The sequence below is a fragment of the Ictidomys tridecemlineatus genome, chromosome 6, assembly GCF_052094955.1.
Source record: "Ictidomys tridecemlineatus isolate mIctTri1 chromosome 6, mIctTri1.hap1, whole genome shotgun sequence".
Lineage (NCBI taxonomy): Eukaryota > Metazoa > Chordata > Mammalia > Rodentia > Sciuridae > Ictidomys > Ictidomys tridecemlineatus.
In genome coordinates this window covers 7,892,422-7,916,882 of record NC_135482.1, presented here as the reverse complement: position 1 = coordinate 7,916,882, position 24,461 = coordinate 7,892,422, and the positions used below count along the sequence as shown (strand labels likewise).

The window sequence follows — 24,461 nt, the reverse complement described above, 5'->3', positions numbered from 1 at the left end:
AAGCAGAGCAAGTTAAAACAGGGCAGGAGCAGCAAAGACAATGAAGGACGGCACACAGTTTAGCCCAAATTGCAGGCAGAAAGCTGTGCCGTGCAGGGCAGCCACTGTGTAGAGTTCACAGCTGGCCACCTCCCTAGAAGAAATCAAATCAACACAGCTTCTCCCCACCTATAGATATACAACCACAGATAATACTTCTGAAAGTATTATGTGTCGTCTCAGTAATCCATCTAGAGGGATTGCTGCTAGCTGACAGCTATGAATCCCCTTCACCACGGACAAGGGGAGTAGGATAGAGCTGACTGAAGAGCTAACCACTCCTGGGCAGTGCCAGCCCCAACCCAATGCTCCCCACAGCCTCCACCAGAGCTCAGGCAAAGATGAGCCAATAATGCCGCATGCCTGTCACAGTGATGGGTAAAACCCAGGTGATGTACATCATCCAGGGTGGAGGCTTCTGTGCCACAGTTTGCTCACAGAAAGTCTGCTTGTATAGGCCCCACAGTCGTAGACAACCACTGTGCCCTGTGCCATTATAAAGAAATCCCTGTGGAGGGGAGTAGAGGCTCAGTCAGTGACAGCTCTGATTACTGCACCTTGTGCCTCCCACACCCAACAGAAACCAGAAGCAGATGCAGCACCCTCAGGCACACAGACTTGGGCCTCTAGGCTGACAAACAAGCACTGGCTGATGAGAAAGCCACAGCAACCAAGGAAGTAGCCCTAGTGCCTCAGCACCTCTAGTAGAGTACATGCTGTGGGGCCCAGAATTTCTAGTTAACTCAATTCCTACTCAAACTCAGACCCACAGAGGGCATTTCCTGAGGATAACCCAAAGCAGCCAGCTGAGAACTTCAGTGCATACACAAAGGCACTATACTCCACAAAGCTACTTTCAGAGAAGCATCTCACAGACACCTGTCACTGCCCAGTGTGCATAGATACAAGCCTATTGACCCATGACCTGTGTACTCCAGAGGAAGCAACAGGGCCTACACTTTCCATGGGCCATCCAGTGCCATATCAACCAGACTACAATACTTCTATCTTAGGCTACCACATACTGCATACTGCAAAGCATACATAGGGGAGACCACACTGAATTTAACAGTGCTGGATATGTGGAACTTTTACTCAAAAAGGCATACTAGTGTGTACCCTGCCTGTTAAATCACAAGTAGAGACCATCTCCTGTGACCCAACAGAAAGCTAATAGGTCCCCGGACACACAAAGATTGAAGGACGCCTCCTAGAATTCTACCAGAGGTGAACTGGTGTGATCATTACCTCCATACCCAGGGAGATGTAGAGGTAAAGCTGAGGAGTGATGGGCATCTTCCAAAGGTCCCAAATCCTGATGGAAGACTCGATAAGAAATCTCCCTTCTTTGGCAATGGAATATCATAAATGTCTCTAATGTCAATTTTGATCATTTGGATACTACTTTTCATACTGAATTGACAAATGTTCCAGTATGAAACAATGATGCAGTATGAAATAAAATATTGCTTCCCTTAACCCATTTGAATGTATTTCATCTAATGTTTTAAAACATTAACTGCAATCATTTGATTTTGCTTCCAAGGGCAGGTTTATAATTGCTCCTCTCAGTCTCTTTTCCCTCTTGAATTACCTGCTCCTGCCTCAAATCCCCCATTCCCTGATGTACTGTTTTCTTCTTTTTATCTTCGTTTGTATTTTTTCTATATTTTCTTTTCTTTTTTCCCTTTGCCCAATTTCTTTCCTCTTCCCTTGTCATATCTATATAGTATAATAATAATTTTCCTAATAATTCATTTCTCAACCTATCCAAAAATATTACTATAATTTTACACTTGGATTAGAGGAAAATGTAGAAGATTTTCAGTATGTTTTTCCCCCATGTATGAATGTTTCCCTAGATCATGGCTTTGCTCTAAAGTGAATGTAGTTGACAGGATTTAGTATCTTCTCTCAAAGTGGTGCTGACACTGAGCATAGCAGAGGATACACACTGAGTGGAGTCTCAATGCTTGGATATCTGCCAGCTTGGGGCACTTAAGAGAAACAAGCTCACTAATAATCCCTTGCATAAAAGTAGAATAGATAATAATCCCAGTAGATATACAAATAATATGAAAAAACAAGGGAATAAGCCATCTCAAATAGCTTACAACACTCAACAACTGACCTAATTGCCACCAGAGGAAGAAATGTCAGATAAAGAATTTAGAAAGTTAATATTTAATATGTTCAATGAACTCAAAGAAGATGTAAGGAATGAACTAAGAAAATAAAAGAAGTGAAAAATCTTTCAATAGAGAGAAAGACTCTTTAAAAGAATCAAACAAAAATCCTGGAAAAGAGTCAATTAAATCAACTAAAAAATTCAACTGAAAGAATCACCAATAGATTAGACCACAAAGAGAAAAGATTTTCAGGCCTTGAAGCCAAAGTATATAATCTTTTTAAATTTTTTTTATATTTTAGTTACAGGTGGACACAATATCTTTAATCTATTTTATTATGTGATGTTGAGGATTGAACCCAGGGCCTCATGCATGAGGCTCTACCTCTAAGCCACAACCCCAGCCCCAAGTATATAATTTTGAATAGAAAGTTGACAATAAGGAAAGATGTTAAGAGACCATGACCAGAATATTCAAGAAATCTAGAATACCTTTAAGAGACCAAATATAAGAATCACTGGTATACAGGAAGATACTGAGATATTCATCATAACTTTTCAGTGAAATATCAGAAAATTTTCAAACCTTAGGAATGAGATAGAAATCCAAATAAAAGAGACTTTTCAGAACCCCAAATAAACAAGATAAAAAAAGATCCCCTCCAAGACACATTATAATTAAAATGTCTAATATACAGAATAAGGATAGAATTTTAAAATCAACAAGAGAAAAATATCAGGTCACATTTAGAGTACAGGTAAGCCAGTTAGACTTTCCCTGATTTCTGAGTCTAGACCCTAAAAGCCAGGAGGATTTGGAATTTTTTTTTTCTTTTTTAGAGAGAGAGAGAGAGAGAATTTTTAATATTTATTTTTTTAGTATTTGGCAGACACAACATCTTTGTTTGTATGTGATGCTGAGGATTGAACCCAGGCCAAACGCATGCCAGGCAAGCACACTACCGCTTGAGCCACATCCCTGGCCCAGGATTTGGAGTCTTATATACCAAGTCCTTAAAGATAATGGTGTCAACCAAGATTATTATTTCCAGAAAAACTGTTCTTCAGAATTTAAGAATGAAAAACTTTCCATGATAAGCAGAAACTAAAAGAATTCATAACCACTAAGCCAACACTATAAAACATACTCATTGAAATGTTTTATGTAGAAGAAATGAAAAATAACTATCAGAACTATTGTACAGCTAAATCTCTATAGAATAGTCAATTAAAGGATGATCAAGCCTGACTTGAGCATTAGAATTAAATAAAAATGGCAGGAAATAAAAATCATCTCTCTATAATAACACTGAACGTAAATCATCTAAATGCTTCAATAAAAACACAGATTGGTTAAATGGATTAAAAAACAAAACCCAACAATATGCTGTTTACAAGAGACTTGATTATAGGCAAAGATATCCACAGGCTGAAGATGAAAGGATGGAAAAATATATACCAGGTAACAGAGAGTGAAAGCAAATAGGAGTAGCTACTTTCGTATATGACAAAGACGACTTCATGTCAAAATTAATCAGAAGAGACAAAAGTGGTCCCTTCATACTGTTAAGGGAATCATCATTATAACAAGAAGATATAATGATTATAAACATTTATGCCCCAAATGTGGATACATCTATGTACATAAACCCTACTCAATATAAAGAATTGAACAGACCCCTAAATAGGAGCAGAATGATTTAAACAGACCTTTCTCACCAATAGATAGATCATCCCGAGATAAACAAAGACTCTCCAGAACTAAAAAATACTATTCATCAAATGGACCTAACAGATATCTACAGAATACTTCATCCATTAAAAACTGAATTTATTTTCTTCTCAGGTACAGATTAAACCCTCTAATAGACAATATTTTAGAACAAAAAGCAAGTCTTACCAAACACAAAAAATAGATAATTTCTTATATTCTAAGAGATCACTATAGAATGAAATTAAAAACAACATGATAAAAAAAAATGGGCGCGATGACTTATGCCAATCCCAGCAGCTCAGGAGGCTGAGGAAGGAGGATTAAAACCAGCCTGCCCCTGAGTTCAATCCCTGGTACCCAAAACAAAACCAAACCATTCTAACACCTAGAGATTAAATAATATACTTTTGAATGAGGGATGGGCCACAGAATAAATCGGGGAAGAAATTTAAAAATTCTTAGAAACAAATAAGAACAGAGATACATCATATCAAAATCTCTGGATGGTATTAAGACAGTTTTAAGAGGAAAATTTATAACACTGAGTGCCTACACATACACACACACACATTCACACACTAATTAAAAATTTAAAAATGAACATTTCAAATAATCTATACTGCAAGGTCCTAGAAAAGAAAGAACAAACTAAGACTGAAATTGGTAGAAGACATGAAATAATTAAGTTCAGAGCTGAAATTAATGAAATTAAGAATAAAAAACAATAGACAGGCTGGGGCTGTAGCTTAGTGGCAGAGCACTTGGCTGGCACGTGTAAGGCACTGGATTCAATCCTTAACACCGCATAAAAATAAACAAAGGCATTCTGTCCATCTACAAAAAAAATTTAAATTAAAAAAATAGGTAAGATCAACATAACAAAGAGTATACTTCAAAAAGATAAATAAGATTGATAAACCCTTAGCCAAACTATTCAAGAGAGAAAAACCTAACCAACAAAATTATAGATGAAAAAGGAGAGATCACCACAGATACTTCTGAAATTCAGAGTATCAGTAGAAACTATTTTGAAAATTTATACTCTAATAAGCTGGAAAAATCTATAAGATACTAACAAATTTCTAGACTCATATGAGCTACCTAAATTGAACCACAAGGATATAGAATGCTAAATAGACCAATATTAAGCAATGAGAATGAAGCAGCAATTTAAAGCCTTCCAACAAAGAAAAGTCCAGAACCAGATGAATGTTCAGCTGAGTTCTTTCAGACCTTTAAAGAAATAATGTCAATCTTTTGCAAATTATTCCCTAAAACAGAAAGAGAGGGAATACTCCCAAATTCATCCTATGAAGTCAATATCATCCCGATACCAAAATCAATGATACATCCAGAAAACTACAGATCAATATCCCTGATAAGCACAGACATAAAAAATCCTTAATAAAATATTAGCAAATCACATTTACAAAAACATTAAGATGATAGTACACCATGATCAAGTGAGTTACATTCTAGGGATGCAAGGCTAGTTCTACATTTGCAAATCAATAAATGTAATTCACGACATAAATAGAATTAAGGACAAGAATCACAAGAGCACCTCAATATATGCAGAGAAAACTTTTTGATAAACTCCTGCACTTATTCATGTTTAAAACCTAGCAAACTAGAGACAGAAGGGACTTGCCTCAACATCATAAAGGCTAAATATAACAAACCCAAAGACAATATCATAAAGAAGGGAGGAAAAGCATTTCCTCTAAAATCAGGAGCAAGACAAGGATATCCACTCTCATCACTTTTATGCAATCTCTAGCCAGAGCAGTCAGGTCAGGAAAGGAAATTAAAGAAACACAAACAGGAAAAGAAGTCAAATTATCTCTGTTTGCTGATGACATGATCCTATGTCTAGAAGATGCACAAAACTCCACCAAGAAGGCTTGTAGAGGTAATAAATAAATATAGCAAGGCAGCAGAATACAAGATGGACATATAAAAATCAATAGCTTTCCTATACTCCAATAATGAATATGCTGAGAAAGAAATTAGGAAAGCTATCTCATTCACAATAATCTCAAAAAAGAAATACTTGGGAATAAATCTAAATCAGTAAGTGAAAGACCTCTATGATAAAAACTACAGAATACTAAAGAAAGAAATTGAAGAACACATTAGTAGATGGAAAGACTTCATATTCTTGGATAGGCAAAATTAATATGGTCAAAATGGCTATACTACCAAAAGCATTATAAGGACTTAATGCAATTCCCATCAAAATACCAATGACATTCTTGACAGAACTAGAAAAAAACTGTCCTAAGTTCATTTGAAAGAATGAAAGATCCAGAAGAGCCAAAGCCATGCTGAGCAAGAACAGAGATGCTCGAGGCACCACAATACCTGATCTCAAATTATACTACAGGGATATAGTAACAAAAACAGCACAGGATTGGAATCAACACAGATATAAATACCAATGGAATAGAGGACACAGAAACAAACCCACATGGATACAGTCATTTGATACTGGAAATAGGTGCCAAAAGCATGTTGGAGAAAAGATAGCTCCTATAACAAATGATGCTGGGAAAACTGAATAGTCATATGTAGTAGGATGAAACTAGATCCCTATCTTTCATCTTTCACAAAGTCAACCCAAGTGGATCAAAGATCTAGGAATTAGACCAAAAACTTTCCAACTGCTAGAAGAAAACACAGGCTCAACATTCCAACACACTGGTACAGACACTAACTTCCTTAACAAGACACCTAAAGTTCAAGAAATAAATCCAATAAATAATAAGTGCTACAGCATCAAATTAAAAAGTTTCAGTACAGCAAAAGAAACAAGGTGTGAAGAGAGACACCTATAGAACCAAAGAAAATCTTTGCTAGCTACTCCACCAACAGGGGATTAAGATCCAGAATATTATTATAAAGAACTTAGAAAACAACACACACAAAACAAACAATTAATCCAATCAATAAATGGACAAAAGAACTAGACAGACATTTTTCAAAAGAAGAAATATCAAATGACCAACAAATACATGAAAAAATGTTCACAATCCCTAGCAGTCAGAGAAATGCAAATCAAAATTACATTGAGATTTCATGCTAGTTAGAATGGCAATCATCAAGAATAAATATAATAGCCAGGCTTGTATCCAAGTGGTCTGGAGGCTGGGGCAGGACTACAAGTTTGAGACCAGCCTCAGCAACTTAGTGAGACCCTGTCTCAAAATAAAAAATAAAAAAAAGAGCTGGGGATATAGATTAGTAGTAAAGCACCCCTGTGTTTGATCACCAGTACCAAAAAAAAAAAAAAAAAAAAAAGAAAAGAAAAGAAAAAGAAAAAGAAAAATATTAAATGCTGGCAAGGATGGGGTTGGGGATGTGGCTCAAGTGGTAGAGTGCTGTGCTTGCATGGCATGTGTGGGGCACTGGGTTCAATTCTCAGCACCACATAAAAATAAAGATATTGTGTTCACCTTAAAAAAAAAAAACTAAAAAAAAATGCTGGCAAGGATGTGAGGAAAAAGTTACACTCATACACTATTGGTGACACTACAAATTATAACCACTTTGGAAAGCAGTATGGAGATTCCTCAAAAGGCTAGGAATGGAGCTACCATATGACCCAGCTATCTAAATCCTTGATATTTATCCAAAAGGACTAAAATCAGCCAACTACAGTGATGCAGGCATATCAGTGTTCATAGCAGTGCAATTCACAATATCCAAGTTATGGAACCAGCACCAATGCCTGCCAAGAGATCAATGGAAGTGGGAGGAATACAAATATATATATATATATTTATATATATATATATTATATATATATATAATTTATTGTTTTTCTCAGTCATAAAGAAGAATGAAATTATAGCATTTGCTAATAAATCGACAGAACTGGAGAACATCATGCTAAGTGAAATAAGTCAGACTCTTCAAGGGTCGGATGTTTCCTCTAATATGCAGAAGCTAAAGGAAAATAAGAGTAACAAAAAGTGGGGGGGATCCTATGAAAATAGAAGGAAGATCAGTGGAGTAGAGGAGGAAAACATAGGAAAAGGGAGAAACTGAAGAATGAAATTGCCAAATTATGCTATGTACATATATGAATATATCAAAGTGATTTTCATTGTTATACATGTCTATTAAGCACCAATTAAAAAATAATAATAAATAAATAGAAGACAGACCAACAGAGTAGAGGAAGGGGAATGGCAGAGGAAGGAGGGGAAGGAAAGAGGAAGTACTGAGGACTCAAATGGAACAAATTAAATTTCATGCATGTTTGATTATGTCAAAATAACATTATAGTTATGTATAAAGATAATACACTAATAAAAATATTTTTTAAAAAAGAAATATGAACACCATGCAGCATTACCAAAAAGGGTTCCATGGAGAACAACTTCCATAAAGGGCTCTGTAGGGAAGAACAGGCTCTCGGGCTGGGGCTGTAGCTTAGTGGCAGAGCGCCTGCCTCGCATGTGTGAGGCACTGGGTTCCATCCTCAGTACCCATAAAAATAAATAAAGAGGGCTGGGGATGTGGCTCAAGTAGTAGTGCGCTCGCCTGGCATGCATGCGGCCCGGGTTTGATCCTCAGCACCACATACAAACAAAGATATTGCGTCCGCTGAAAACTAAAAAATAAATATTAAAATTATCTCTCTCTTAAAAAAATAAATAAATAGATAAATAAATAAAGATACTGTGTCCAACTACAACTAAAAAAATACTAAAAAAAAAAAAAAAGAAAGAAAGAAAGAAAGAAGAGGCTTTCTACCAAAACTCCTCTTGGAGAAACACAACATGTATCTCATTTTAAATCTTAAAGAGATCTATGCTATGTACATATATGAATATATCAAAGTGAATTTCATTGTTATATATGTCTATATATATAAACATATAACATCAAGGGTAAGCCCCTTGATCTCATATATATATATATATATAAAAAGACTGACTCATTTCATCTAGCACCTGTCAACTGAAATGCCCTGAGTGCTATGGTCCACAGAATGCGCCAAAGGAGAATGGCTCAAAGCAGCCCTGAGCGGATCTCAGGTGGCCACACTCCCATTTCTGGGCCTCTGTTTTTCATCTCAGAAGTCAAAAGCAAGTAGCCTAAAAGGTCCCTAGAGTTTATAAAATTTGGAGATTCAGCTTCCTCATCTTTTCTCTCACTGGAGCTCTGCTCTGTCCCATTATTGTCAAGAGCTGCTTAAAGTCAAACTCAGAAGTTGGAACAAACCAAAGTTTCAAATCTCACACTGCCCAAGAGTTGTTTCCAAAATCCTGGCTTTTCCATCCTACTTTCAGTATTGATTTATCTCAGGCCAAGCAGATGACAGTGACGACTGCTGTAATTCTATGCAAAAGATGGAGGAAATCAATAATAACCACCCAAAAAATAAGATATTTGGTGAAATTGGGCTTCTAGTCTTCCTGTCCACTTTATTTATTTATTCTGCTAGAAGAAAACACAGGCTCCAACATTCCAACACCCTGGTACAGACACTAACTTATTATGTGTAATTTTTTTATTTTTAATTTTATTTTTAATTTTATCATTTATCTTTACCTATTGTTCAATATAAGCAAATGGAAAATATAGGAATGAAACTAAAAATAAATGGAAATTTATAATGTTAGAAGCCATGATTCAAATTAAAGGGGAAATGATGGTTTATTCAAAATATGATAAAGAAAACTGATTATCATTTGTAAAAATAAAAATTTTAAAATGGTTATCTAATGTTCTCCATTTATCAAAGTAAACTTTTGGTGGATAAGATTTAAATGTTTTTAAATTAAAGCATAAAAAATAGGGGTTATTTCTTTAAAAATTGGAACAATTACACCCAATAGTGCAATTCACTGATATATCCATATATGCATATAACAATTTGACCAACTGCATTCCCCAGTACCTCCTCTTTCCCTTATTTTTCCCTTCCCCTTGATCTCCCTTCTATTTCCACGAGATCCCTTGTTTGTTTTCTGTTTTTCTGTCTGCTTCCAAGAATGAGAGAAAATTAAAAACCCTTGACTTTTTGAGTCTAGCTTATTTCATTTGACGTGATGTTCTCTAGTTCTATCTAGTTTCTGCAAATGACATAATTTGTTGTTCTGTATGACTGAGTCAATCTCCATTTTTTTTTTGTGTGTGTGTGTGTGTGTGTATCACACTTTATTTCTTTATCTGTTGATGGATACCTAAGCTGGTTCTATAACTTGGCCACTGTGATTGCATTGCTATAGACGTGGGTATGACTTTAATTCTATGGGATAAATACCAAGGAATGGTATAGCTGAGCTGTATGGTAGTTCCATTCCTGGTCTTTGGGGAAACCTCCATACTGATGTCTACAGTGGTTGTAGTAATTTACAGTCCTACCAACAATGTGTAAGTGTTGCTTTCTCCCCTATCTTCACCAGTATTATTATTTGAATTCTTGATGAATGTCATTCTAACTGGAATGAAATAAAATCTCAGAGTAGTTTTGATCTGTATTTCCCTAATTTCTAAAAATGTTAAAATTTTCTCATATATTTTTTGGCCATTGTATTCTTCTTTTGAGAAATGTCTGTTTAGTTCATTTGCCTTTTATTTACTGGGTTGCATTTTTTTAAGTTCTTCGTGTATTCTTGATATTAATCCTGTCAGAAGAATAGTTGGCAAAGATTTTTCTCCCATTCTATAGGTGCTTTATTCATGTTCTTTTGTTTTCTTTGCTTGCAGAAGTTTTTTCATTTGATGCCATCCCATTTATTAATACTTATTTTATTTCCTGAGCTTAAGGGATCTTATTGAGGATTGTTGCCTGCATCCATTTGTTAGAGTGTTGACCCTGTTTTCTTCTAGAAGTTGTGAAGTTTCAAATCTAATTCCTAGGACTTTGAGGCACTTTGAGTTTACTTTTGTGTAGGGTAAGAAAGAGGAACCCAATTTCATCCTTCTACATATAGATATCCATCCAGTTTTCCCACCACTCTTGTTAAAAAGTTTTCTCTCCAACATTGTTTTTGTCACCTCTGTCAAGGATGAGATGACCGTATTGAGTGTGGGTTTGTTTTTGCATTTTCTATTTTAGTGGTCTACATATCTGTTTTTATGGCAGTACCAAGCTGATTTTGACACAATAGCTCTATATATAATTTGAAACTGGGTATTGTTGATGCCTCTAGCATTGCTTAGAATTGCTTTCACTGTTCTGGATCTTTTATTATTACATATGAATTTTAGGACTGTTTTTCCTAATTCTGTGAAGAATGTCAGTAGTATTTTTTTTGAGGAATTAATTTAGTTGGTAGATTGTTTTGGCAATATGGCCATTTTAACAATATTTATTTTACCAATGTAAGAACATGGGAGGTCTTTCCATCTTCTAATGCCTTCTTCAATTTCTTTCTTTAGAGTTCTATAATTTTCACTGTAGAGGTCTTTCAGTGAAGGCAATTTCTTGTAAAAGTAAATATTCTTATCATATATTCAACAATTTTTACTCCTTGTTATTTACACAAACATTTTGAAACATTTAGGTCCACACTAAAACCTGCACACAAATGTTTATAGCAGCTTTGTACATGATTGCCAAAACTTGAAAGCAACTTTCAGTAGGTGAAGGGATGAACTGTGGTACTTCCAGACAATGGAGTATTATTCAATATTAAAAATAAATGAGCCTCTAGTCCATAAAAAGATTGGAAGGAAACTTAAATGCATGTTACTATGTGAAAGAAGCCAGTCTAAAAGGGTATATACTATACAACTCCAACAATATAATATTCTGGGAAAGGTGAAACTACAAGAATAACAACAGGATCAGTAGTTTCTAAGGGTTGAAGGAAAGGAGGGAATTTGAGGTAACACATGAAGGACTTGAAACTACTCTGTATAGTACCATAATAGTGGATACATGTCATTTTCCTTTTGCTCAAACCCATAGAACATATAACATCAAGGACTGGGATTGTAGCTCAGTGGTAGAGTGCTTGCCTAGCATGTGTGAGGCAAAGGGTTTGATTCTCAGCATTGCATGTAAATAAATTAATTAAATAAAGGTCCATCAACAACTAAAAAATATAATTAACAAAAAAAGAATAAATCCTAATGTAAACTATAGACTTTATGTGATTATGATATGTCACTATAGGTTCATTGATTGCAACAAATATACTGTGCTGGTAGAGGATGTTTATGAAGGAGATTGTCATGTAGGAGGGATAGGTATAAGGAGGAAATTCTACTTTCTGCTCAATTTTGCTGTAAACCTAAAATGGCTCTCAAATATAGTCTGTTAAAAGAAAAAGAAAAGCCAAGGTGACTTTTTATAAAGACTTAGAGTAAGGAAAGTCTTTATAAGAATACTTACAATATAGATGTCATAAAGGAAAGACAGATGAATATGATTATACAAAAATTAAAGACTTCCATAGGCAAAAAAGCCATAAAAATCAAATGAAAAACTGAAAATTAATACATGTAGACAATGGATTGACTCTTCAGTAGTCCAACAGCTCTGAAATTAATATGAAAGTGCCTGGAAATATAGTTCAAGGGTAGAATAAGCACTTTGTCAGGGTGAGGGCCTGGGTTCAATCACCAACACCAAGGAAAAAAAAAGGTAAGAAAAAGTTGAGAAACCAAATAGAAAAATAGGCAAAGAATATGAACAGAGTTCACAAGAAAAATAAGCATAAATGCCCAATAAACACATAAAAAATTGTTCAACCTTATATATAATTATAATAAAACAAAAATATTCTACCTCTCATAGTGACAAAGATGAAAACATCTGCCAAGACTCAGTATTTGCAAAGATAACGAAGTCACTCTGACATAGTGTTAAAGATATAAATGGGTGCAGCCCAGTTGGGCTGAGGATATAACTTAGTTGGTAGAGAACTTTCCTCGCATGCATAAGGCATTGGGTTCAATCCCCAGCAGCCCCCCCACACACACACACAAGTGCAATTGCGGAGTAGGAAATTTGGAAGCACCTTTCAAAACTAAAAATCAGTACTGATAAATTTTTAGTAGTCCTACTTCCAGGAAAGCGGCATAAAAATATATGTAAGTTTTTATTGCAACATTGTTTTTAATGGGCAAAACATGAAAAAAATCCATAAATGACTACCTATAGGGAATGATTAAATAAATTAAGATTTGTACATGAAGAGTACAACACAGTTCTATGTGCAGATATTGAAAAACACTCATAATGCATACTTTAATTAAAGAAGCCTGTTTTGGAATAGCATACAATGACTAGTTACATTTATTATGTAGAAAGATAACTAAGATATATTGCTTAGTCCTATGCAGTTTGCAGAGCAATATATATTGAATGATTCCATTTAGGTAAAAGAAAAATGTGTTGACAAATTTCACCATGAAATTCATAAAAAACATCTAGCAACAGTCTCCTCTGAGAAGAGGAACTCAAGGAGGACAGAGGAATAAGGAGAAACTTCGCTCTTCACTCTTTACTATTTTGTTTGGGCTTTTTGTGAAAAGTATTCATTAATTTAAAAAAAGAAATAAAAGCACAAAATTGGGAGTTCATAACCCACTTCAATCTAATGTATGAAATATGATATGTCAAGAGCTTTGTAATGTTGTGAACAACCAATAAAAAAATAAAAAATTTAAAAAAAAAGCACAAACATGAAAGGACTTTTAAACATAAAGCAATGATGCAGCAAAGAGACAGGAATAATAAATTAACATAATTAGAATCAGTATAATTTCCATTTCTCTAACAACCTTGATGAGTTCAAATTTTTGCAAATATTAGAAATAAGTGCAAGAACAAAAAATGTATACTCTTCATTTAGCAAAATAATAAGCAGAAACAGTAGGAAATAGTCATTTATCATCTATCACAATCAATTTGGTAACTCACAACTAGGCTGAAAAATTTGGTCAGCTTTCATTTTGTGTAAACCACTTCACAGCATCCCTATCTGTTACTATGGAAACAACTGAGACCAGAAAAAAAAAATCACAATCTCATTGTTCAATCTCCTTGAAAAGAAAAAGAAGGGTTTTAAGGTGGTGAAAAAATACAAATAGTCTTATTAATTAACAAATTTAATAACAAAAGTTTGGATAGTATGCACAGAGAAAACAGACCCCTGTCATAAATGTACTTTACCTAGTTTTGAAAGCATCATTTAAGCAATTATCTTCTGGTTTTGAAAGCTCTATTCTGTTAAAAATTTCATTTGCTGTTTTTAGGATGATTTTTCTTTCATTTGTAGAAAGAGAATAGTTAAAGAGGTTTCTATTTAAATTTTTAAAGATATTTTTAAGCAGCCCTCATTTTGCCTAAGAAATCGACAATTTCATTTCTTCCTATTCTGCATCAGGAAACGTGAGAATGCTAATGTAGATGCAGTAGCTCTCATGCAATGCATCTGCCACGACAATTAGCTTTACTGTTCAACTTGCAAGGTTCAGCTACAGGAGCAGACTACTGAAGAGGACATACTGGATTGCATCAAATGTTCCGGACAGTAAGAGGAGATCCTGTACAGTCAGTAGGATGATGGGATATTGTGATGACATGGTCATACTTTGAAAAAGGAAAACCTAGTTTTTAAATTTCTTTTGAGAGAAGGGCATTATTTTTTTTTCTCACTGATATAAGTTGTGGAATGATGTGATCACGGCTTCTTCTACAGAAAAAAAAAAAAAAAAGATCAGGACTTCAAGATTGATACCAAAACAGAAAGAAAGAAAGAAAAGTTGGCATTTTATATCTTTGGCTCCAAAGCACACAGGATTTTTCAAGTCTATTTTTTATCTAAAAGTCATCAACAACAAATAGACTAATTTCAAATTTAAATCAAAAGTCATTTTGATTTAATGTTTTATGTTTAAAAAAAACTATGCATTTTCAATCTGTGAGGTATTATATAATTAAGCAACAGTGAAATTTCAATTTTATGTACCTTTCTGAGCTGCTACAAAAAGCAACTGACTCCAATACCTAATTGGGTTGGAGGAAGGGGTTGCAAACAGAAGGTCCAGAAAGAATTCCAACCTCCCTCATAGACATCATGTCAGGAAATATTAAACAAAGCACTGAGCAGGAGGCCAAAGAAGCATCTTTCAACAGTAAAAAGTTAACATGCATAATTTGTTAGTCGTTTACTTCTTCATTAATGAAAATCTGTGAACTGAAGATTCAGTAATAAATAACACTAAGAAAGTTTCTTCTCTCTAGGAGCTTTCTTTCTAGTAGGAAAGACACAGTAAACAAACAAATGAATGAGCATTCCAGTCATAAGTGGAGGATATTTATAGTTGTTCTGGTCAGCTTTTTCACCATTTGACCAAAATGCCAAAATGCAAGAACAATTAGAGGAGGAAAAGTTTATTTAGGGGCTCAGTTTCAGAGGTCTCAGTCCATAGATGGCCAACTTCATTGTTCTGGGCAGGAGAGGAGGCAGAACACCATGGCACAAGAGTGTGGGGACATGAAGATCAAGAAGCAGAGAGAGAAAGCGCTGCTCAACAAGGACAAAATATAAAACCCACAAGAATGCCCCCAGTCACACCCCACCTGCCTACAGTCACCAAATTAATCCCTACTGGGATTAATGCATGGATTAGGTTAAACCTCTTGTAATGTAACACTTTCATCTCTAAACTTTCTTGCATTGTCTCACACATGAGCTTTTGGGAGACACCTAATCTAAACTTTAACAACAGTCAAGATGGTTCTACAGGTTCATTCTCTGGGGATACCTTCCTTCTCCTAATACAGAACAATTAAAGAGAATATATAAATGTGAAAATTAAGAAGATAAGTCTTGCTTGAAATTAAGATTAACATCTTCATGGGCAAAAGCTTCTTAATTTCAAGAAACACACAATGGTTAAAGCTGTGGACTCCTGGGGCTCTGAGTTCAGAAAAAGGCAGAGAAAACCAGGAACTCAACTCTGGAGGGGTATATACAGTGTAAAAGTATCCATTGAATACAGGCTTACTCCTTGAAATTATGTGCAGTCATTGGGATCCCCTGTTTATGAAGGAGGCTGAAATAACCTGCCATCAATCAAAGTCTGGGGTTGTGGCTTCTAAAAGTTACTACACTAGGTTAGGCAAGAGGACACAAACTTGTCCAGCAAGTAAATCATGGCATTCCATGGACGAGGCCCCAGATCTGCAATATCTAATACCAGCCAAAGAAATGAGGCTCAAGCTGCCTTGAGTGTGGTAAGGTTGTCCCAATGGTCAGGAAGAAGCAAATGAAAAAAAAAGGAGAGAGAGAGAGAGATAAGGGGACATATGCATACAGATTTTAAAAGCTAGAGTCACTGAAGATGAGCTTATAATCCAATATTGTAAAATAGAATTGAATTCATTCCTGAAAAAATGAAAATAATAAGTTTAAAAAGTATTAAAATTAAATATGCTTAGAATCCTCAAAAAGATAATGAAAAGCATAATATTAATTTTATGGAATAAGAAAACAGAAAACAGAAAAAAAATAACAAAAAATACCTAGTAGACCTGGGTGTTGTGGCACACACCTATAATTCCAGCAGCCTGGGAGGCTGAGATAGGAGGATCGTGAGTTCAAAGCCAGCCTTAGCAAAAGCAAGGTGCTAAGCAACTCAGTGAGACCCTGACTCTAAATAAAATATAAAATAGGGCTGGGGATGTGGCTTAGCGATTGAGTGCCACTGAGTTCAATCCCCGGTACCCACCCCCAGAAAAAGGAGATATGAAATAAATATAAGTTAATATTAAAAATAAGCAATAAGAGATCCTGGAAATGAAAAATGCACTTATTGAAATAAAAAACTCACTAGACAGGAAGAATTCTGAGTAGGCACCAAAAAAAGAAAAATAAGTTGAACTAGAAGATAGATTAAAGTGCAGCATGGAGACAGGAGAAAAAATATTTTAAAAAGCAGTTGAAAAACATGAAAAAGGACAGATTAAATGACCTTATATCTAATAGAAATTAAGCAGAAAAATTTTGAAAAAATAGAGAAAAAGTAGCATTTGAAGAGCTATGTATCAGAAGATGCATATTGGTACATGCAAGTGCAAACAGAAGTTAAGTAGGTGTATATCCGAAAAGGTCAGAGAATATTGAAAAAAGAACAGAACAGGTGCTGGTGCTGCTGGCTACCTCCCTTGGGATAAATGCTGACATAATGTAAGGGCAGGACACCAAAATAAGAAGAAAACCAAGAGGTCCCCAGTGAGACAGAGGGCTCTTCTAAACTGGTATATCTGTGTGTGAGTGGGGAAGTTGGTGTTGGCCTTATCCTAGGACACAAGGTGGCTTGTGCAGAGACAGGATAAATAAAGGAAGAAGCTGCAGGAACTGCCGCCACTCATCCACTGCCTTGGCACCTGTCTCCACACCCGCTGTGACTCAAAAGCTGTATTCAGAACTACCTTCTGGTCCGCACAGAAGCCCTAGGTGGGGAGGAGATGAGAAAACTTTGAGGGAGGATGATTCTTACCCCTTCCTTTTCTACTCCCCAGTCATGTTTACAGTTCAGGAAGCATCTCCTCTAAGGCCTTCTCTTCTTGGGGTACTAAGATAAAGACTTACCCTGAGGCCTTGAGCCTGAAGTGGGGCATGATTAGCTCTGGTCCTTCTTGGAGGGTGAGGAAAGACGTGCAGCCCACCCAAAGTCCATTTTCCCATTTCCTACTTAAAGCTGACAAGCTGATACTGACTAGGATCTAGCCTTTAGCAATCCTAGACAGAGCAGCCAATAGCTCTAGGGGGTAACCAGTCCATTGAGAAGTATAACTATTTCATAAGGAAAAAACTGAATCTCAGATTTCATTTGAAATACAACATTAGAAAAGATGGACCAAGAATTTAAAATAACTTTAATAAAAATACTGAAATAAATATATAATAAATATGAAATAGGAAGAATGATATGAAGACTGAAACAAATATTAAATATTAAAAACAGAATAGTTAAAATAAAGAACATAGATGGACTAAATAATGGAATGAATATAGCATTAAAAAATGATAAAACTGGAGGATCAAGATGGAGAAACTCATTGAAGAAATAGAAAACAATCAGGGAGCAAAAACTAAAAAGTGAAGTTAAGAGATATGAAGACAGAAAGAGAATTACTAAAATATCCATATAGTAGGAGTCCAAGAAAGAAAAAAATAAACAATAGGAAGCATTTTTAAAAAAAAAGATAACAATCTCAGAATTAAAGAGATGACAGAATTTTTTGCACTGAAAACGGCCATGGATGACAGGGAAGAAAGAGAAAACCTACATTTAAGCATATTTGACAGTCACAGACAAAATAATAATAATAATAATAATAAATAAATTACAGAAATTATGGAGATGTAACTATGGATTAGGCAGAATTCTTAGATAAGACACCAAAAGCATGATCCATAAATGAAAAAAATTGGTACACTGGGCTTCGTCAAATATTTAAATTTTTTCTCTATGAAAAATATTGTTAGAAAAGATAAGTTGGGGAAAAAAAAAAGATAAGTTGGGTTCAGTGGTGTACACCTATTATCCCCTACTCAGGAGGCAGGAGGATCAAAGTTCAAGGTCACTGTGGGCAACTTAGTGAAACCCTGTCTCAAAATTAAAAAAGAAAAAAACTGGATTGCAGTTCAGTGGTAGAGTGTTTGCCCACCATGTGTGAGATCATAGGTTCAGTCCCCAGCACTGAAAACGAAAAGATAAGCCACAGACAGGAAGGAAACACATGCAGATCACATGTCTAGCAGAGGACTTGTATCAGAATATATGAAAAGTTCATAAAACTCAATGGTAAAAAAGAATTCAACTAGAAAATGGGCAAAAGACTTGAAGATGTATTTTACCAAAGAGAATTTATAATGAGCTGAATAAGTACATAAAAAAATGATCATCATCATTAGCCATTTTAGAAACACAAATTAAAACCACCCTGAGATATCACTATAAACTTGTTAGTCACAGATAAAATTAAAATAGTGGTAATACCAAAAGCTATGGATGCAGAGGAACTGGATCTCTCATACATCGCTCGTGGGAATATAAAATGGTACAGTTTCTTATAAAATTTGGTACATACTTATCATACAACCCAACAGCCACACACTTGGACATCTATCCTATAGATATGAAAACTCCACACCAAAAATCTACATAAATATTCATAGCAGCTTTATTCATAAGTAGCCAAAACCTAGAAACACCTAAATAATCTTCATTGGGTGAATGACTGAACAAATTCTGGTAGGTCTTTATAATGTGATTTTACTCAGCAATAAAATGGAATAAATTATTGATATGTGCAACAACCTGAATGGATGTCAAGAGGATTACATTGAGTGAAAAATTCAATCTCAAAAAGTTATTTACTATCTGATTCCATTTATATAATATAAATTACATAAATAAACAACAAAAACTATATAGAGATGGAGGAAAGATTAGTTGCTGCTAGAGGATAAGGTTGGGGGTGTGGAGTGGGTAACATTAGGGACTACTGTGGGGTTGGAATAGTTCTATATTCTTAGTGTGGTGCTAGTTACACAAATCTGTGTAGGATAAAACTGCACAGAACCAAATACAAAAACACAAGTTAAAAAAATATTGAATACTGAATTTAAAAACAAACTAAACATCAAATAAGGTCTATAGTCTAGTTAACACTAACATGCCCATGTCTGTTTCCTGATGTTGGCATTTACATCAGCTATAAAAGGTGTTGACTCAACACTAGAGGAAGCTGGATGGTGGGAACTCTGTACTGTTTTTGTAATTTCCTGTAAGTTTACAATAATTTTGTAATAAAAAGATATTTAAATGAGTAGGAAAAGATAAACTACTCAGTAAATTAAACACTGCCTATCCACAGGGCACAAATAAAATAATATATGGTATAATAAATACAGAGTAAAGTTCTAGAGGAATAAGGACCTCAACTCTTAGGGGAAAATACAAGAGATTTTGATTATAAGAGGAAAGGAAAAATTTCTTAAGATGTTTTATTATACAGGGTTTTAAATATGAATAATTTTAAAGCATAAAGGGAAACTTCGTAATTTGTCCTTATTCATATTTAAAACCCTGTATAATAAAAAATACCAAAAACAAAGTGAAAAGACAAGCACATGACACTGGGAAGGCAAGGAAACAGGCATCCTTCTCAGAGGAATGCAGCCCTGCAGATATCTTGGTTTCAGCCCAGAGAGGGGTCAGACTTCCAACTCACAGATCTGGCAGTCTAATGTGTGGTATTGTGGGCACAAAGTTTTTGGTAATTTGTTACAACAGCGAAAAGAATCCACAGCAATGACTTACCTCTGTTGATTTCCATGAATTTATCCTGAGTGGTAGAATTTCCTGGGACAACACCGTGCCAGCAGGCGACTGCATGTCTTGGTGCAGCTCTTGCTTCAATCCTTCTTTTTCTGTCAACGACATAAAGCTAATATTTTACTTCAGCAAAAAAGAGTAATGTTTTTTAATTAGTTCATAATTTTTAATTGCTTCTCAAGATTCATTCTGCCAACTAATACACATCTGCCAACAAGCACTTAGAGTATTAATCACTTGTTTATAAATGGATACTTCAGAATTATTTTAAAAATACAACTTAAATTCTAGCCCTTTCCCATATCAATTACTGAAGGTCACATGTACCCATTCTAGGTCATCATATTACTATATGCAATAAGAAGTAAAAGAAAGCTATCTTCAACTAGTATATACACAATTGGAGCTTCATAAAGATTTCCCAGGTGGGGACAAACCCTTTTAAAGCAATCATTTTACATATCCAAAATGCTTGCTTATATTCTTTCCAAAAACCCATCTGTCTGAGGATGCAACTACATAGAGGCTGCAGGCTAGGTCTTCTCCCCATCACATTCATAATCAATTTATCCCCACTTTACAAAAGAAAGACATGTCCCTTCATTCATTTTATTAAACTGCAAAGCATAAGAACTTCTACAGTGACAAACAACAGTCGGGGGAAAAACATTGCATTAGGGAGGACTCCTTTATCAAGGCCCAAAAAACCCCAGCATCCTGTCTCATAGATATTCTTTTTATGGCAAAGCAAGCCACAAATAACAGGGTGTTTTGGTCCATACCGGTGTTTGGTATTCAGATATACCGTATTAAAGTATGGGGCAGCAGGACAGGTGACAAGTTTCACTTGATGTCTTTGTGATTTTCATCTCCCAAATATTGTGAAACAATGCATCATTCCTAAGGAAGAGATCACTGAGAGCACAGTAAATGAAAGCCTGGGGCAGGATCTTTATGTCATCAATACAGGGAACTGTGACAAAGCTCCAAGCCTGAGTTCTCCACCTTAGGAACAGAACTCAGTAGTGTAAAGGTAATCAGAACAATGTCTATTTTTACATTTATTCAAATAAATATATATTTTATGGGAAAACAAAACTTTAAATCCAACTTGGCTCGTTGTTTTAGACAATGAGAGTTGGCTTTGTCAACTAGGTTATATGACAGGTACTTTCCAAAAATTAAATGAACCAAATCTGCAGTTCTGAAGAGTTGATAAAAATATATTTAAACCACATGCTACAATAAAATCACTTTATCAAAAAATTATTGTATTGATAGGTATATTGCAATTAACATTTTTATTTTCCCAGTTTCTGAATATATTAAGTTAAATTAAAGTATAATAGGCTTAATTAATAGTTATTTGGTAAATTTTAGTAACATTTTGGGGTTTACTTCCAAAATTAAGAAATTAGTCCTAATGACTATTTTAATAAAACTTTTTTTAAGGAAGATGCTTCAATTCTTTGCTTTCAATAACTGAAAAAAGACTTAGTTAACAGTCAACAAGAGATGAAAAATGTTTTTATAATAAATAAATAATTTTGATATATTACTCTGAAGGAATTCATAAAACTGACAGTACTATAATAAAGCACCTTCTAGTCCCACCTATAATTCATATGAACAAGTTTTTATAGTATTTGCATCTATAAAAATGTAAAACAGAATTTATGCTGAACCTGCTTATATCTATCAATAAGTAATATTCATATGTAGGTAAAGGAATAATCCTATGTATCTCATAAAAGCATGCATTTCCAATAAAAGTATATTCTTTATGTTTGGTAAGTATTTTATATATGTTTGATAGTTTTTACAATGCATTCACATGGTTTTGACAGATTGTGGTTGTGTAATAACAATAACTGTAATAAGAAATCAATCTAGAAGGAATATTTTATCACTTAAAACCTTTGCTCACAGAAGATTTTGAAAAATAATTTCAATTTATGTACATATTTGATGTGAAAAGACTTTGAGCACAAAAACAGCTTATATAAGGATAAGATTTGGAAAGGAATGTGGAATAAAACTATGACTTCAAGGAAAAAAAGAGAATGATGTTAAAATTTCCAGCAGATAAAGACTTCTTGTGTTTTTTCAAATGAATGATTATAGGTACCAATCCAATGGTATTTAGATTCCCTTAGATACTCTTGAATAAAACTTAGTCCAGTTTATTTTTCTTTTCTTCTGTCTTTAATGTCAATATTTATAATAGGCCAGAATTATTTCCTTTGAAGTTATTCATTCTTATAAAATTCCACATCAATCTAAAAATGTATGAGGAGGTACATAATTTTTCAAAATCATTTTAGAAATTATACAAGAAAAATACTTCAAAAAGCAATGGTATGATACATGGTCTTTGCCCTCAAAAAAACTTATAGCCTGAGTGGAAAGATAAGATTAGCATACAGACTTATAGGAGACAATGAGAAGAATTATATAATGAACTTTCTTGAATGAACTAACTGCAAGAAGAACCTGAAACAGGAAGTAAATTTGAACAAGGTTTTGAAGGCTGGCTAGGATTCCAACCACTGTAAAGGAAGAGAAAAATTATTACAAGCAGAAGGAACTATTGGCAAGTTACGCATATATCAGGGATACTGAGGAAATAACAAGAACTTTTTATTTATGGCTGTAGCTTTTCATATTGTTGCAACCTCACATGAAAATGAATAATTAAAATGAGCTTACTTGGGGCTTGGGTGTATAAACACTGGCAAACAGTGACTGGGGCTTAACTCATTCATCTTCTTTCCATGGATTTAATCAGGAGGCGTATTATTGCCCCTTTAGCATTCAGCACCAAAATTCTCTGTGATATGATATGGACTTAGGGTTAGACATTAGGGAAGCAGATTTAATAACATTTTCAAAAGGCCAATTTTAAAGAAAATTGTTAGAGAAACTGAAGAATAGCAAGAATTATGAAAGAAAAATATTTTGCATCTTTGGGGATGCATTTTGGCCTAGAAGAACTAAAATGTAAGAAACCTATCTTATAGTGCAAGAAGGAAGGCAGTTAGCACATAGTTAAGTCTATGGAAAGTCATTCTTTGTATTTATTTATTTAATTTTTGCCATCAGCTAAACACTGCAAGTGAGTGAGGTGTCCTTAGTAAGATTAGATGACAATATACAACATTTCTGGATTTTCAAAAGAAATAAAAGGGAGGACACAAATTTAGTTCCTTAGCAGAAATAAAGTCCCTCTGGCATCAAACCAAGTGAGAAACCTCAGAGGAAAAAAAAAGTAAAGACCCTGCAGGAAATAGTGCTGTGGGGTGTTCGAAGATGAGTGCCCAGATATTGAGGTCCTAAGCAGGAGTAGAAACTATCTAGAGAGAAGCTATAGATCCCGTTGAGCCTGCACCATTCAGATAATACTTCAAGGCAGAACTGGCAAACCCTGCGATAGATCTTAGATGAGATATCAAACTGACAGACTGTCAGACATGTGCAATGCAATAGTGTGTTTTGGAACTGAAATGCTCCACAAAATGAACAAATTTCCAAGCTGTTACATTTATTATTTAACATCTGATTAACATTGTTGCTATGGATTGATAGTATCCTTTCAGGTATCATTTAAGTAAATTAAGTCATTTACTTAAAAGTTTCTTATAATAGACAATGTACCCCATCATGGAAAACATTCAGTGGGCTGATGGAGAACTGATAAGATATAAATGTAAAGTCTTCCAGTGATTAAGTATATATCTAATTTTTGCAGAATCAGAAGTTTAGAAGAAGTTGACTCCAATTTCATTGTCTCAGAGCATAATTACACAAAAGTATCTTCAGGTAATTGGTATTTGTTCTATTTTTAAAACTTTTATTTTGTCATAATTTCAAAATACAGAAAAGTTACAAGAATACAAAAACAAAATCCTATATACTCATCATCCAGATCACCAATTGTTAACATTATACCCCCTTGCTTTATCCTCTTTTCTGTTTCACTATGAACACATATTATTGATGTCCTGTATTTTATATCTGTTGCAGCTTGGGCTTCCCAGGATACATTCTTAAGACTCATATTTCTACATGGGGGGTTCATTAGGAAGTGCTCTTGGAAACAATATCCATGAGGACTGAGGCGGGCAGGACTGGGTTGTGATGTGATTATAAGAAAGGGCTTAACCAATCCTTCTGGAAGCAGAGAGACTGGAATATCTCTTCACAGTTGTCCTGCCTGGAAGCAAGGGGGCTGGACCATATCCAGAAGTCATTGGATGT

General features: G+C 34.7%; 1 protein-coding gene across 1 annotated transcript in view; it reads right to left on the bottom strand.

Moving 5' to 3' along the window:
* Positions 1-24,461, bottom strand: part of Enthd1 (ENTH domain containing 1) — a 122,346-nt gene that overhangs the window by 57,251 nt on the left and 40,634 nt on the right. The window contains exon 4 of the mRNA XM_005322416.4: positions 20,190-20,299. Within this exon, the coding sequence (XP_005322473.2) occupies positions 20,190-20,299 (110 nt within the window). The remainder of the gene's footprint in view (positions 1-20,189; positions 20,300-24,461) is intronic.